General features: G+C 41.7%; 1 protein-coding gene across 1 annotated transcript in view; it reads left to right on the top strand.

Annotated features, from left to right (window-relative positions):
- LOC146859999 (cysteine repeat modular protein 2-like) overlaps positions 1-17,293 on the top strand; it is a 648,096-nt gene that overhangs the window by 118,668 nt on the left and 512,135 nt on the right. Inside the window, exon 9 of the mRNA XM_085643761.1 lies at positions 8,633-8,856. Within this exon, the coding sequence (XP_085499887.1) occupies positions 8,633-8,856 (224 nt within the window). The remainder of the gene's footprint in view (positions 1-8,632; positions 8,857-17,293) is intronic.

Here is a 17,293-nt window from a genome sequence, read left to right on the forward strand (position 1 = left end):
ATACTATGAGGTGGGGCCCATTTGCGATGTGGGTACTCACACTTAGATTACCTTCATAATAGTCATAAACCTCACAGCTCCCAGACACAGGGTCGGGGACAGTGTTGTCCTCAAGAATAGATGAGGCCATGTGTCCATAAAGACAAGATCTAAAACAACATTTCAAAATACAGTCAATAATAAAGAACAACTCAAAACAGTGAGTTTGAGATCATTAATTTAGAAAAACCATGAAGGACTATTAAAGGTGCAATACAGAAAAATACTAAATGCAAATACAGAACCTTTCTCGTTGAATCAAAGGACGTAACAATCAATTGCCACGAAGGTTGTCAGAATTTATACAGCATTAGGCAAGATCTGAAAAATAGACAAAATCTCAAAACAGCAGCAAACCAAGAGAGATCTGGACAGCTACCCTAGCAGAAACCCAAAACTATCTGGTTCACACCCAAATTTGAGGGTGTATGTTGCCAATTTCACCATAGAAAAGGATATAAACTGTCAGCATGGTGGAGCCGAAAGGATGATTATTTTAGCAAATCACATTTTAGCATTTTAAAACGTCATATAACCTTATAATCTTAACACTATCCCACTACATGCATATGATTCGACCCTTGTGACCTAATGTCACTCCCAAGTGTCAGAAGAAACTTGTTACATAAACAATGGAGGAGGGTCCGCCAGAGAGTTCATTGAGAACGTCATACAAAATAAAGGGTGCACACTTTGCTGCATGCAATGTCAATTAAAAATAAAAACACACAATGATATTATAAAGCCAGCAGCCATGTTTACAAATATTGAGTTATGGCCTGGATAGCAATAGGCCAAAAAATCAGTTTTACAAAGATTGAGTCGTGGCCTGGATAGCATTGGGCCATAAAATCAATTTTACACATTCTATTCTTTTTTTTCAATTGCAAATGACTCCTATTATTAAACACATAAATGTCTACTTAAAGAAAACTCTAAGTGACTTCCAGAGAATGGCTGCAAATGTGGGGACATAGGACTGCAAGAGACAGCAGTCTTCATCCATCACATTCATCTTAAACAATAAAAGTTGCCATTCAGTGAATGGCATTATGAGGAGTAGATAGAGTTCCAGTGTCACCTGGAATGTTGTCTAATACTCTCCAGTGCTGGAAGCCACGGTGTTTAAGGGTATGGACAGCTTCCACTCTGTGAACACCTTACTATCCCATGTAGGAAGCCTGTAACAGATCAATGATTTGTGATCAAGATTGCAGTTGCTTAAAAGAGGATGATGCCAATTACTTGCCCCTTTCCTTTGGTACTCTTTGTGGGTGGCAAAGTGCTCTTTGGGAGTTGAAAAGAAATTTCCAACTCACAATTTGCAGTTTGTGCAATGCATCTTGTATTTTCGCAGTCACAAAGCCTGTGATCTTGTGAGGTACAGGCTTTGCAACAGCAAAACCACGGTGTAGATTAGACCACCCTGTGAGCGATGGCAGACACCCATTTGGAAGGGCTGACGTTTTTAGGTTTGGCTCCAGGTATGTAGCTATCAGTGGTGCAGCAGGTGCAGTGGCATCGTGGTCCAGGAGATGTACAGTAGAGAGTACATCAATTATGGCGATATTGTATTACTCAACCAGCAGAGAATGGAGAGGGGGTCGTTTTTAGGTCTCACCTACGCAGCGCGCATGCGCTGCATAGGCAAAAAGACCTTTAGCGATCGATTCGGCTTATCAGCCAAAAATGTGCACGCGTTCCATTGCCTTCAATGGCAACGCGTGCATGTCTGGCAATCCACTTGCAGGAGCGAGCGGCTGGCACCATATGCTATCAATTATCGCGGCGCCAGCCGCTCGGTCCTGCAAGTGATTCGCGCAGGCCCCCTCCCCCTGCTGCCGTGCGAGGCGAGCGCGCTTGTTCACTTTCATGCTGAAGGGCGCCACGCTTTGTTTGAGCACGGCGCCCACACTTTCATGTGTTTTTTTTTATTGCCATGCCTGCCCGTGAAGCGCCAACACTGATTCCGTAGCTATCGTTTCTGAATTTATGAGGTGTCTGCAATGCTTAGGGCGCTTCCTTTATTATGTAAAGTCCAATACAGCACACATGTTGGCAGTGGCTAGATTAGACCTGATTGGCATTCCGTTTTGTTTTCAGGCACAAAGTACGTGATTTAACCATCCGGTAAGTTTAAGTATTGTATAGCAATACGAATAAATACACCTTGCCTGACCTTAAGAAGGCCACTCTTCGGGACACAATCCCCAAATCTGCTGTAGTGCGAACAAGCGGATTTTGTAACTTGTCTACTTCCGTTTCCTTACTGTAGGCGGCCTTGCCAGGACTGTGCAAGTTGCTTTTCTTTCTTTGTGGGACAGTTTGTGTTGCATGGATGTGAGAAATTAGGCAAGCATTCTGATGCTGGGGAGTTCACACTGTCGGACTGCGCAAGTTGCTTTTCTTTAATTGGGGGATATTTTGAGTTGCATGAATGTTGGGAATTAGGCAAGCGTTCTGAAGCTGGAGTACTTCACGCTGTCCTTGAAGATTTTGCTTTTTCTCTCGGTGTGACTTATCCTTCAACAGCTCCTTCAGGGCTGTGTGGTTAACAGAGAGAGAAAGAGAGAAACAAGCTATCCACCTTAAGACTGGTCTGCATATTAATTTTAAGGCTAGTCTTCAGTATTAGTTTTAAGTTTGCCTTACAGTATTACACTATAGCGACTATTTCTACTGATTTCATTAGCCTTAAAATTAATAATATTAGTTATAAGCACATCAGGGTCGAACAGTATAAATGAAGGTCTCTTTAGTTACACGTTCACCACACAACAATGAGCATGATGGGGGTAAATGGAATGTGTTGCTCTCATAGACTTAACTTTGAGGGCTGTGTAATATGCAAACACAGTGGCTAAAGCGTCTTTGCATCACAGAAAATCAAAAACACTTCTGTTACAAATTTCTCAGTGGGAGGAAACTTAACAACTGAATTATGCAGTCAAATTATTCTTTTCTTCAGTATATTTATTTTGGGTAAGCATTCGTGTTTGATAGATTTTAAAAATAGGGTCGACTGCTTTATGCCTTTCTTTATACTTTTTGAAAGTTTTTCTTTAAGTAGATAGATACAATTTTGGGGGGGGGAACTTGAAACGTTGGGGTTCTTGTTGGGACCAGGAACTTTAAGAGTGCTTTAGGTTTACATGCATTAGTTGAATGGACTACACAGCTGTTGTTTAATCTATATTTTGCAGATTTGCTCACATTATTGTGCTAGTCAGGTCCTTTCCTCACAAGTTTGTTACCTGATGTTACAGAACACTTTAATATGTAAATGCTGCAATTTTAATAGCTCACTCCAGGGCTTGGAAGCTTCATATTGTTTATTTTTAGTGTTATTATGACCTTCACTTTGTTAGTGGGTATGGTAGGAAAATGAATGTTATGGCTTTTTAGGAAAATACAATTAATTACTTGCATATACATATTCAATTAGGAGGCTTCTCCTAATGTGGGCATTTGTCTTTCGTGAAGGAGCAGCGCTCCTGTGCTATAAGACCGATAGCCCCCGTTATTGATATTTATGCAGCAAGAGCAGTCAGTTCTGCCCTTTATGGTGCCGAGCTCTGGGGCTTTTGTGATACTGGCGACTTATCACGAGCAGAGAGGAAGTTTTTCAGGGTCATTATGTCACTTCCCCAAGGCACCCCCACGATCCCATTAATGCTCGATCTTGGTTGTCGCCCCATCGGTGATCTGGCGAAACTTCGTCCTTTATTGCTATGGGCCCGCTTGTGGCGGGTCCCGGAACTAGCCAAATATGCCAAAGGTCTCTCGGAAATCATGTCACTCCCAGGATGGCATAGGATAAAATGGTTGCGTGACATGAAGGCCCTTTTGCATAATCTGGGGCTAAATGCTTCATGGGAAAATAAATCTTCCCCTCCGAAAGCCACGCTTAAGCTCTTATATTGGAACTGGATTGCGACCCAACGGATCTCGAACACATCATTGGGGAGACTTACTGAGGACTTCCTGAATTTTAAGGATCACCCAATCCGGGAACTATATCTCGACATCATCGAGAGCCCCTTTGATAGAGCTTTGTATTTTAAGTTTAGGACTGGGACCCTCCTACTTTATAGCTTTACATCACGATGGAATTCCCTCCCTCAGACCTCCGATCTTTGCCCTTTTTGCACATCCAGACGTGAGTCTGTGGCTCACTTTTTATTCGAATGCCATGAGTACGCCCTCCCAAGGAAAAGATGGCTTAAGCAACTGTGCCGCTCCTTGGGAACTAGACACTATATTGTGGCACTCCGTATTTTAATGTCAGATGCTCGCCCATTATACGTTTGTGCCCTTGCAAAATTCTTATCTTGGGCATGGCGTATCAGAAGTAAAAGGCTTAAGGAAATTGTTTAATTCATTCTTAAATAATTATTTATGATCTGTTTTTGCACCTTATTGTAAAAATAGGTTTCTTCTTTTTTAAATGAAATTAACTTATTCCATTTTTAACTGTTACGCTTTTATGATATGTTTTTATCGAAATAAAGCCTTTGACTTGACTTGACTTTATATTTTTTTAGGGTCGCACTGAGACTCTGTTCTATACAATATAGGGCTTTCAAACTGCCCATTGCTTATTCATTTTTTGGAGTCTCTATCATTCTGCTTTGCTGCATCCTAAATGGAAAAACTAACGCCATGCAACACTCGTGTTCCTTTCTCTGGTGCAGGAACCAAGTACAGATTGATTACTTTTAATTGGTGTCCGTTCCCTCGTGCCTTGATTGACGTGCTATTTGATCAAGGTGCTATGTTTTTACACGTATTGCTGCATTCCTCTCTCACCCACTACCTCTTCACATTGCTGTCTCCTTTTCCTCCACTCCTCCATTCTTGCTTGTTTTGTTTTAATTGCGATAGTTTATTTTATGATTTCTAGTAAAGGTTGCCTTAATTATTGCATGTTCTTTGTGCCCTTTCAATAGCATTTTTATTTGATTGTGTTTCTCTTTTAATGGATTATATGCTGAGTTGTTTTAAACAGAAATATGCACACATTTATTTATTTTGTGCGATTCTTTATGTTGTCTTTACAGCCTTTTCTCGAACTGACAAATTATAGGCTATCGCAGAGCTAGACTCTGTGGTACACAATATAGGGCTTAAACCCGTCTATTGCTTACCCAATATTAGGAGTCTCTGTCATTCAGCTTTGCTGCATCCTAAATGGACAGCAGAGGCCATGCGTCACTTCCTTTCCTTTCTCTATCACACGGACCAAGCACACATCGATTATATTTAATTGGTGTCCGTTTGCTTGTGCCTTAATTAAAGTGCTATTTGATTGAAGTGCTATTTCTTTTACACATGTTGCTGCTTTCCTCTCCCACCCACCACTTCTCCATGTTGCTATACCCTTCGTCCTGCCCCTCCGTTCTTCCACTTTACTTAATGCAGCTCTACACATTACCATTGCGCACCACACAATTCAACAACTAACCGCTAAGCCTGGGCAAAGCACTATGCTACGCTCGCGTAGTTTGCGAAGTTCACGCTACTTCGCACTACGCGAACTGCACGTAGCACAGTGCGAACACGCGTAGCGTAGTGTTGCGTAGTGCTGCGGTCATTTTTTGCTTGCTCGCGCTCCTCAACGTCAAGTTGGCGACCGGGAGCAAGCAAAATGACATCCCGGCGAGACTTTTTCCTTGTACGCGATCAGCAACTTCAAGTTGGCGATCGCGAGCATGGAAAATAAACCTCCCGGCGAGATTCCCAACACGAGGAGGTCAGGTTTCTCATTGCGAGTGGTCGCGTATGCTCGCGACCGCTCGCGATGAGAAACTACAAGTTCGCGTTGAGAAAGCTGAAGCTCGAGTAAAAATCTACTCGAGCAGCAGAAAACTACAGCTCGCACTGTGCAAGATGCCATTTTCAATGATTGCACAGTGCCGGTTGCTTGTCCGCACTGTGCAATCATTGAAAACGACATCTGGCACAGTGCGAACAAGGTACTACGCAGTTCGCGAAGTGCTACGCGTAGCCTGCGTAGTGCGAACTTCACTTTGCGTAGCTTCGCAAAGTGCCACTTCGCGAACTACGCCCAGGGTTACTAACCACATAATTACACACCACATACATACAATCCACACCACAGATCTCCAAATTACATCACAAAATTGTACAGCACACCACGTAATTAAACTCCACTGTATATCACTCCACAACACAAAATACCATTTCACATAGTTACTCTATTGCACACAATCCCACTCCACATAAGTCCAGTACACTCCGTACTACATAACTATACACATAATTCACCTGCACAACATTCCACTACACAAATCGACTTCACGCCACACAATTCCACCACACACAATTCCACAACTAACAATTCCAATCCAACCAACATAATTCCACTCCACATCCCGTTCATCCACTCCAATCCCAACCAAAACACATGGGTAAAAGACACTGTCATTTACAATGCCAATAGCTCTAACTCTCACAAATGCGAGCCCTATTGCATTGAAAATGCTTGTTCTCATTTCCACCTTGGCCCATTCAGTAATTATTTGTTTGAAGTTCTAGTTGCCCTCTGCAATATTGCCCAAGTTGGCATTTTTGTGGTTTGCAGAAAAAGCTTCCTTTGCTAAAGACAAAACATCACCAGAGCCAGCTATCGCAGCACCTCTTTCCTGCGTTTCAGTGGTCAGCCATGAGGGGCTTCATACTAGTGCGCTGCCCCACCTTCTCCCTGCTACTACTCCTGCCACCACCACTGAGACCACATGGCTACAGGAGCAGTGCTCACTAGGGTACTTTCACACAGCAACACTTATAGTGTGCATGTGCTCTGCTTGCCATGAACTAAGCATGTGTACCCCCAAAATCAAAGGCTGTGTCAGGCTCCTGCATATTACCTTAGCAACTTAGTATCTACGTCCCTTAGCTGCAGGCTTGTAGTTCCATGGAAAGAACCGCCCTCATCAGTCTGTGACTCACTAAATTGAAGTCCATTTAAAGGGAGTTCCATTAATGATATGTGTGTCCACTTGTTTATCTGTTGCCACGTCCCCTCCTTAAACATTTCTGGCTCTGATGTTGACGTGGAGTACAAGCATGTGGTACTAGGGCCCCTCTTCATGTTTTCACTGTTCTGTAACCAGTGCTTAATTTGTAAGCAAAAAAAAAAAAGTAGCTGCCAGGGCCCTTCTCTGAAAGCCACTGCAGCCGGCCCCAAGCATTGCTCCTGCCAGCGCCGCCAATGACAGTACGAACACCACTACTAACACTCGCACTCTACAAGTTGACAATTCAGGCTATTCAAGGCCACCCGAAGCTATAATAATGGCGTGAGTGGCAGATATTATTAATTTTTAATGTATATTAACTTATTAAACACTGTTGTGCTCATCTCAAAATTAGATGACAGTGCCACCATGTGATGGACTGTCACTAGATCCGTTGCTGACAATTAAGTGCTGGTCTGAGCACCAGAAACCCCGGCTCAAATTAAGTACTGTCTGTAACTCTCAGCACAGGGTTGTGCATCAGAGCCTTGGAGCCAAAACCAGAGTTAAGTTCATTTTCAAAGGTATATGGGGAAGTGCACTATTTTCTTCATGCCCACTAAACTACCTATTAACACCTACTATTGACAGTGTTTAGAAATATCTGAATTGGTAGGGCAAGCTGTATAAAAACGAATTATTATGATTATTTTCGAATACCTGAGGGAGAGAGGAGGCTCAACTACAACACTGCTGCATTTTCCTGCAGGGGAAGGAAGCATCATGTAGTAAAACCCTTCAGTAGGAAGATAACCATGTAATATCAGTGTTTCTTTAATGTCCGGTGACAGAGCACAGGCCCAAGCATGAAAGTGCAGCATTTATTTTAAACGTTCTACTTGCTGAAAAATAGAAATAGTAGAGAGACTGCCTTGAATGTTTGGAAGATATGACTTCTTTTATGTCTGTTGTGAATTGAATTAGAAGAAACCTTCCTACTACTGTACGAATAGATGGGAGCCAAGCTACAAATTCAGTGCAGTGAGGAAACGAGAGTAGGGGGAGAGCCGAAACAGGGCCATAAATGATTCAATAATTAATCTCTTGAATATTTTAGAAGAGGGCCTGCAGGTCGTTGCATGTGCTGCAGTCGTGGCTCTTGTTCTCCGACTTCAACTGGTGAATTTCTGACTCTTCCTACAGTTCTTAACCAATCCGGTCTTCCTTTAACTTCAGTTTCTGCTAAGACGTATATACCCTGTTCTTTCCCCCACGTTTATGTGTCATCTCCTCCTGTAGTCTCTCTTAATTCCTAATTGACTATTCCTCAATAAGGACATCTTAATGAATGTAGTATGTTCACAGGGATATTTTAAGCTGCAGGCATGGTTGCCCATTCCTGCATTTCCCCATTTTATTTTATCAGGCCCCTACTTTCTCCTTTTTGGAACCCAAAATGGGTACCTCAACATACTTATGCCTACATGACATATTTGGACAGGCCACCATTGATCGTGCTGCAGACAATGCGTTGCGTTGAGTTCTGCATATCACAATAAATGATTTTATGATGAATATTAAAGGTTTTGTTCCCTTTTGTATTCTTTTTCTAGTGGTTACTTTGAGGATTCTGAAGGCTCATGTGAGGCATGCGACAATTCATGTTGGACCTGCGATGAAAGTAGAATAAAATGTCTGTCGTGTGCAAGTGGGCTGCTTCTGGAGAACAACAGGTGCATTTTGAACTGTTCCCTGAGGTACTACCCAGATGCAGATGGAATCTGCAAGCGCTGCCCCGCCCACTGCAATGTCTGTGATGACGCGAGCAGCTGCTCAGGTAATTTACCCTCGTTTTGTTTCCTGCCACTAAGACGTGTTGCTGAATCTATGAATGGCATAGATATGACATGGATGCTCATGTTGTTATTGTTTGCATTAGACCACAGGACGTCTTGCACAGACAATGTCAAGGGTTGATTAATGCACACACATGACAAGACCTGATCTCAGCCAAGCCAGTAATTGTATATGAATCACTCCATCTACTCAGACATTTGCAAGTTATTATTTCTACAAACGAGGTATTTGTGCAGCTGCCTCCCTTTATCGTATTATCGCAGGATGCTTGCAGTAGCATAATGCAAAGCGACAGAAACGTGCAGTATCTGGACCCATTGGTGGTGCAAGAGAAAATGTGGGAAAATATGCAGCTGTCCCTGCGACACCTGTTTTTTAATGATCTGAACAATATAGTAAAACCATATTGAATACTCCTAAGATCCTGCTGCCATAAAATTATTAATTGTCACATCTGCTATTTGCAGTTCCAAGAAACTGCAGACGTTTGGTTTATAGCACTATATATATATATATAAAAAACACATTATTACTTTGTATGATGTGGCTGCCATACATCCATGGAGCTACGTGAAATGAAGGACATAACAATAAAGAAATAGAAAAACTAGGAACCCATAATGACACATCCTTTGTGATGACAAATCTATTGAATTGCACATTGACAATAATGGAGAAATGCACTAGACCTTACACTTACATTATTACCCTAAAAGTTAACCTCATTTATGGGGAGATATGTTTTAATGTTATTAATTAAAATCAATCTAAAGGTGATTAGTAACAAATTATTGTATGGTGCAGTCAGTACCAATACCGGCTATTTATTTAGTTTCATTTTACTTATAGAGCCACCAGTTATCAGGGGGTCTGCTAGCCAATGTGTTCTTTTCTATTGTCTGCTCAACCTTTTTGCTTAAAACTTCACCCTATCCATGCAGCTTAACATGTTCCAGGTGTGGATGCCATTTTATAATTTACACAACTAGAACATAGCTTAAAAACATATGGTCACTTAAGGCATTCGTTTCTGTGAAAGTTTTGTCTACTATATTCGGCACCACACAATCAACTCGGGTCTTTTCCTCTCCTCAGGTCAAACAAGCTAAAAAGAGTGTGAACACAGCATAGAATATGATACTAGTATTTGATATTATGTGCTACACCTGAAAACGTATAACCAGAAGTCAGCCATGCTGTATCACTGTTGGCAAGTAAATTCTGGTCCCTGAACCCACCATATCAGAGAGATATATCATCACTGTAGATATTGACAAGTATATGCCTTTCTTTGTAATTATCTGTACTACCAACATTATTGTGCTTACCCCTATGGTGAATTTAAAAGTAAAATTATTGTCAATTGCATGATAATCATAAGTATATATGGTAATCATTTGGTTGCCTCTGAAATTATTAAAGAATATCAATTCAAATTCTATTGGATGTGACAGCCTGCAAAAGATGTGTGTGCAATTATTTTGTCACACAAATCTCTTGAGCTATAGTTGAAATATATATCACCCGTATACTGCCAACAGGATCTGACTAACATTCCAGTGCACTTATAATCCTTTGACTCTCTCTTTGAATCTTGTAATCTCCATAACCACACCTGCACCCTTGCACATTCTTTCTTGGAATATCAATGTTCTTACACATTACATCCAGTGTAAAAAAGTGCTGTTTTATCTCAACTATAAACAATCTGTTATAGCCCTTCTCCAGTGGAGACACTTTACCAAGGAAGAAGCGGAGAAGCTTTGGTGGGATTGGGTGAGCAAGGAGATATACAGTTGTTGCCCTCTGAGAGTGGCAGATGACTTACTAACGCCATAGAAACGAGGTGTATCCATCCTGATTCGGAAAACATTATCCCACGGAAAACATTATTCCAAGAGTTGGATCGATCCGGAGGGTTGTTATGTGTTCGCCAAATAAAAGATTAATGGTAAGGTTCTATGCATAGGCTCAGTGTTTGCATCCACAGGTTTGAAGTGTGCCTTCCTTCTTCAACTCACACAACTATTGACGGAGATAGATACCATTAATATCCTAATAGGTGGGGATTGGAACTTGGCCCGGGAGGCAGTCTTAGACCGCACCAGTCCAATTGATGTAATAAATCATGCAAACAGAGCCATCCTAGGAGATATTCCGGTTGATCATGGCCTCCGTGACATATGGCGTCTTTTGCGTCCAACAGAACAGAACAGGAATACACATATTTGTCCCCCAGTCCATGGTACGCAATCACAGTTGGATTTTTTTCTTGATGACCCAACATTTACTTCCTGGCCTCTGTAAGACCTCAATCTTAGAGGGTACACTTTCAGACCACCCAGCTGGAGGCTGATCTGGGTCCGTTGCGGCTCATATGCATGCCCTGGCATCTCAACCTATCTCGATACAACCACTGTTAGGCAAGACACAGCTTAAAGCCCATGTGCAATCTTACCGGGAGAACGATAGTGGTTCTGCCGAATATGCCCTGACATTGTGGGCGGCGGAGAAGGCACCCATCAGGGGACAGATGATGAGGGATTTAGGCTTGTCCAACAAGCAGAATGAGGATCGTCATAAAAAATTACAAGCAGAAGGGCACAAGGTGTTTTTTGGCCTTCCTTTTTCCTTCTCCCTTGAGGGTTCCAGGTCAGGGCTTGCCTTGTGGTGTGTGATGTGTGCTTGTGGCGGGTGTGCCCTGTCTAGCATCTTTTCAATCTTTCTTCATGAGCAGGGAGTTTGAAAGTCTGCTGCCATAGGTTGTTGTTGCTGATGGTGTTTCACTATAGAATGTAGGGGATTTTCCTCAGACAGATGTTGATGAAGTACTGGACTTGGTTAGTTGTGGTCACTGTTGTCCTCTAAGTTTCTGCTCTATATAGAAGAATCAATTTTATGTTGATGTTAAAAAGCCTGATCTTGGTTTGCAGCATTAGGTAACCTTGGTGTTCCAGATCTTCTTTAGCTGAATGAAGGCAGACCTTGCTTTGCCAATTCTTGCTTTGACGTCAGAGTCTGTGCCACACTGCTTGTCTATGGCAATCTCCAGGTAGGTGAATGCCTCAATGTCTTCTAGATCATCACCTGCAAGAGTGACTGCAGTTGTGATAGCCGTGTTGGCCTCCAGGATCTTAATTTTTCCCCGTGGATGTTGAGGCCAAAGTTTTGCTGATGTGACTGCCACATTGTCGGTCTTCTCTTGTATCTGTACATAGGTACGAGAGAATAGGGCCAGGTCACCTTCAAAGTCCAAGTTGTCGAGTTGTGCCCAAGGCATCCACTGGTTCCCATTTCTTCTCCTTGCAATGGATGTCTTCATGATCCAGTCTATGGCCAGCAAGAAGAAAAAAGCTAGAGCAAACAGCCCTGGCAGACCCTGGTCCTCACTTGGAAGGCTTCTGTGAGTTATCCTCCATGGGCTATCTTGCAGGCTATTTCCGCGTAAGAGCTCCTGATGATTCTTACAAGTTTATCTAGCTCACCGTATTGGTGGGGGAGTTTCCAAAGGGTCTCTCTGTCCAGGCTGTTTAATGCCTTCTCATAGTCGAGTAAGGTGGCGGGGGGAGGGGGGGGGAGGGTTCCATTTCATCGACTGCTTAATGATGATGCTCAGTGCTGCAATCTGGGCTGTGCAGGATCTATCTTTGTGGAAGTCAACTTGCTAGTCACGCAACTGAACGTTAAATTATTCCTTCATTCTGTTCTGGATGACTCTGTTGAACACTTTGCCTGGGGTTGATAGCGTCATCCCTCTGCAGTTTGTGCAGTTATTCAGGTGACCTTTTTTGGGGATCTCGAAGAGATATCCCTTCTTCCAGTCTGATGGCACCCTTTTCTCTTCCCATAACCTTCCAAACATAGGATAGAGTATGTCTACTGATGTTTCAATGTCAGCCTTCAGTGCCTCTGCAGGAATGTTGTCAGGTCCCGCTGCCTTCCAGTTTCCCAGATGTTTGATGGTTTGCCGCATTTCTTCCTTGGTTGGTCTGCTGTAGTTGATTGCAAGTCCTTGTCAGCAGGCTGTATGCCTGGTGTATATTGCTGCACCAGCTGATTTAGCATTTCTTCAAAGTGCTCCAACCATCTTCATTGCTGGCCTTCGTTACCCATTGTTGTCTTTCCAGCTTTGTCTTTAACAGGTTTTTCTGAATGGATGTATCTGCTGGACAGTTTCCTTGTTATGTTGTAGAATTTTTTTAAGTTTCCATGGTTTGCTGCCTCCTGGGCTTCGGTGGCAAGACCATAGATGAATTGTTGGTTGTCTGCTATTCAGTTTGTCTTTGCTACCTTGTTGGTGTATTCACCTTGAGCTTTTGCTTTTTTTGCTAATGTTCATTTGGTGTTGACTGCAGATTTCTTTTTCTTTCCCTCCTGGATTTTTGCAGAGAGTCTCGGTGGAGATACATTGTTTATGCTGGAGTTTCTTGTGGCCCAGTATCTCCTGGCAGGCTGATGAAGCTGTTTCTTTTTTTATCCTATCCCACTGACTTACTACTAGGTCTTTGTCGTCCTCTAGTTCTTGAAGGACTCAAAACTTGTTACTGATGAGTATTCACTCCATTTCTGTGCATCTTTTATGAGAGTGTTGCTATATCCTTGGCATTGGTGGTTGGTACCATCCATGCTTTCTTCAGCTTTAGCTTTAGCCTGGCCATGACCGGGTGATGGTCTGATGCCACGCCCACTTCTCTCATCATTATTGAATATATTACAAGAGAATGCCCTAACCTTAACTAGAGTGAAATGCAAATTTGAAATGGAGTCAGTACATTGTTTGAGCCATAGTATAAGTAAACAAGGTATTTCACCTAAATGTAGTTTGGTCAGATCAATAGAAGAAGCGCATGAAACGCAAAATTAGGATCAACTCAGATAATTTCTAGGTTTGGCAGAATAGTATGCCAAATTCATTTGTTTATTTTCAACTAAAACAGTGAATATTAGAAATTTGATGAAGAGCAATCAACAATTTGTGTGGGACGAGAAATGTGTTTCTGAATTTAAGAGATTAAAATCGGAAATAGCGCTAGGTCCTACCTTATCAACGGTGAACATTAGGTATGATTCAATCATTGTGTCAGATGCTGGTAATGTTGGTTTAGGAGCAGTGTTAATGCAAAACCCCAAACATAGAATAGTTACGATTGCTTTTGCATCCAGGCCATTAAGGGGTGCTGAATTTAAATACTCAGCATTGGAAAAGGAAACTTTAGCGTGCTCGTGGGGAATTGAATATTTCCGGAAATATGTATATGCTACTAAATTCAGGGTGAGATTGGATCATCGACCATTGGTGGACTTATTTACTACAAAAGGGTATGGGAAGACAACATCCAGGATTCCCAGGTGCCAACATAAATTGCACGAATTTCACTTTAAAGTTAAATACCTTCCAGGAGTGAAAAATATTCTTGCAGATTGTCCATAAAGGCTCCCAGGAGCTTGACAAAGAAGATGGTATTAAGGATAATGGCATGGAATTATTTTTATCAATTTGTGAAGTGTGCAAAAGATTAATTATAGAGAGTCAATGGAAAACAGCTTGTCAAAATAGTGCTGAAATTCAAATGGTATTAGGATACATAAAGTCAAAATGGCCAAGGAAGAAAGATTTGGAAGAAGGATATTTACCTTTCCTGTATTTTGCTCATGAATTGACTGAACAAGATAATATATTGATGTGTGGTGAACAGCTTGTGGTGAATATGCTACAATACAACACATGCGATACATCACATGCCATTACAACGCGGTCGTTACAATGACCGTGTTGTTACTTTGCATATCATTACAACGTGAGTCATTACAATGACTTGCTGTAGGGGCGCTGGATGTTGGAATAGTATAATTTACTATTCCAGTCTGTGCAACAGTAGGAAGGTGTTGGGCTTCAAATCCAACACCTTCTGGCCCCTACAGCGAGTCATTGTTATGACTTGCGTTGTAATGGTTTGCGATGACCGCGGTGTAATGGCATGCGATGTATCGTATGCCATGTAAATGATGTCTCCCGTTCGTGGTACCGTAAAGTTGGAGACAAATGGTTTTAGATTTGGCTCATGAAGGGTCATCCTGTTATGATCAGTATGAAAAGAAGGGTTAGGAGTGAGTTGTGGTGGCCAGCCATTGAAAGATTCATATAAGAAAAAGTCAGATCTTGTATTGAGTGCACCATCAGTGATCAATCACCAGAAACTGTTAAGTATGAGAAAACACCAGTATCCAGATTGTGTGGTGTGTGCGAAAGCTGGCCCCATATGTATCGCCAATTTTCAGATATATGCTGTCATGTTGCTTGATCAGCTGTCTGAATGGCCAGAAGTAAAATTGGTTCACCAGGTTACTTCAAAAGCAGTGATACAGTTTTTGAATGCGGTTTTTGAAAGAGAAGGGTTTCCAAAATCTTTAGTAACAGATAATGGAGTACAATTAATTTCCAATGAAATGAAGACATTCTTGGAGGGTCATGGTATTGAGCACATACGTACTTCACTCTACTATCCACAAAGTAATGGAATTGTGGAAAGGTGGGATAGAGTGCTGAAGGAAGGATTACAACTTCCCATTGTTAACGGGACAAATTTCCAACAAACTATTAAGGAATTATTGTGGAGTTACAAGAACACATGTAGGTTTGAAGTAGAAATTTCTCCTTTTGAAAAAATGAGAGGCAGGAAGGCTGTTTGCAATCTAAATCAGAAGTGGATGTCTGATATAATAGACAAAGTAAAAAGTGGTGTAGGAAAACAAGTCAGATAAAGATGGATAGATGAGAATGAACAAAATAAAATAAAAAACAATGGGGACAAACGGCGACAACTGCTTGAGAATGGCGATTGGGTGCGTGCGAGAAAAGGAAGAATGGTGAAGTCGGGTGAATCGAGACGTTCGGTTCCCATGAAGTTAGTTAGGGTAGGAAATCAGGTAGCGCAGCTATCGGATGGCAATGTTTGGAATATGAGCAAAGTTGTGAAAGTGCCCAGATGTTTATGGACAGCTGATGATGGAAATCAAAAGTTTATTACTGAGAATAGGAAATTGCATATGGGAACATGTGTGAATGGCAGTAATACCAAGTTGCAAGGGAGAAAGGAGGATGGAAAGCGAATTAGACAAAACCAAGTATGGAGAAAAGGTTCTCAAATTAAATAGTCAAGATGGAAAATATGTTGGTGTCGCAGTGAGTTGGAAAACAAAATGATTTTAATAGGGTATTGTTTCAGGTATAACATGAGCTGGTTGAGCAATAAGTAGGTGATATATGAAATACATAATGTAGGTAGGATAAGTTGTTTGGTAGTATATGAAACTTTATTTAGGCAAATTATATTTTGTTTTTCTATTATTGAGAGGAATGTGATACATCCTGGCCAATCCAGTTGGATAGAATCTGGAATAACCACAGGGCAGATTCCTTACGATGATGGTTGGTCCAGGCTTCTTTACTGTAAAGATTTTTTAATCTCTGAAAATATATACACCATTCAACAAATCCTACACATGGATTACAGCATTAAAAAGAAGAACCTTACACTCTCTCAAGGCATTTCGCCAAGATGGACTAGAGTCTGTTGCAAAACTGTTGTATTTCCTTTTCTTTGATGTAATTTATAGGTGCAGAGCACCGGATAACATTTATGTTCATCCTCTTTTGCTTTGTGCGGAAGGTCACTGTGATAATTCCGGGACTGTGGGTTTCCTATCCAAAACGAGCTCTGTTGATTGCTGGTGGTAGCATCAGTTCTACTTCCAGAGTATGTTGGTGTTTCTCTTCCTTGTTTCCAGATTACAGCAGCATTCCTCCTGGAGACAGTCTTATCTGTCCAGACTGTGTCCATCTGGTCTCACTGATGCCATAGAAGGCAAGGTTGTATTTTTTTATCTCCACTTCCACTTGGGCTGTCTTGCCTGTCTCGTACATTGCCCTCCCATTCAATATACTGATGGAGATGGCCTTGGTTGAAAGAATCCAGATCAGATATGTGGCTTCCAAGTATCTCTGGCTTTCTGTGAAGGAGATTGCTTTCTCCCCAAGGCCGGGATGTGTTTTGGTCTCCACAACCTATAGGAAGCAAGAATCACTTCTTCACTCAACCAGCTATTTTCATCCATACTAAAGAATTATAGCTTGATTTGCTGCAGATTAGTCCTGATTCTGTTATTTCTGGCTTTTTGATGGCCTACAGTTAATTCTGATGTTCAAGAAGGTGTCATTGTTTGCCCCATTTGTGCTCAAAACAAATTGTTACTTCCTAATAACTTTGGATTTCTGCAGCCTTTACCAGTGGCTCTTGAGCCATTGCACACATTCATTACTGACTTCATAATGGATCTTCCGTATTCTATAGAATTGTGATGGCATCTTTTCAAAGATGGCCCATTGTTTCTCTTTGTCTAAATAACTAACAGCAGTA

This window comes from Triturus cristatus, chromosome 3_1, assembly GCF_964204655.1.
Source record: "Triturus cristatus chromosome 3_1, aTriCri1.1, whole genome shotgun sequence".
Taxonomy (NCBI): Eukaryota; Metazoa; Chordata; class Amphibia; order Caudata; family Salamandridae; genus Triturus; species Triturus cristatus.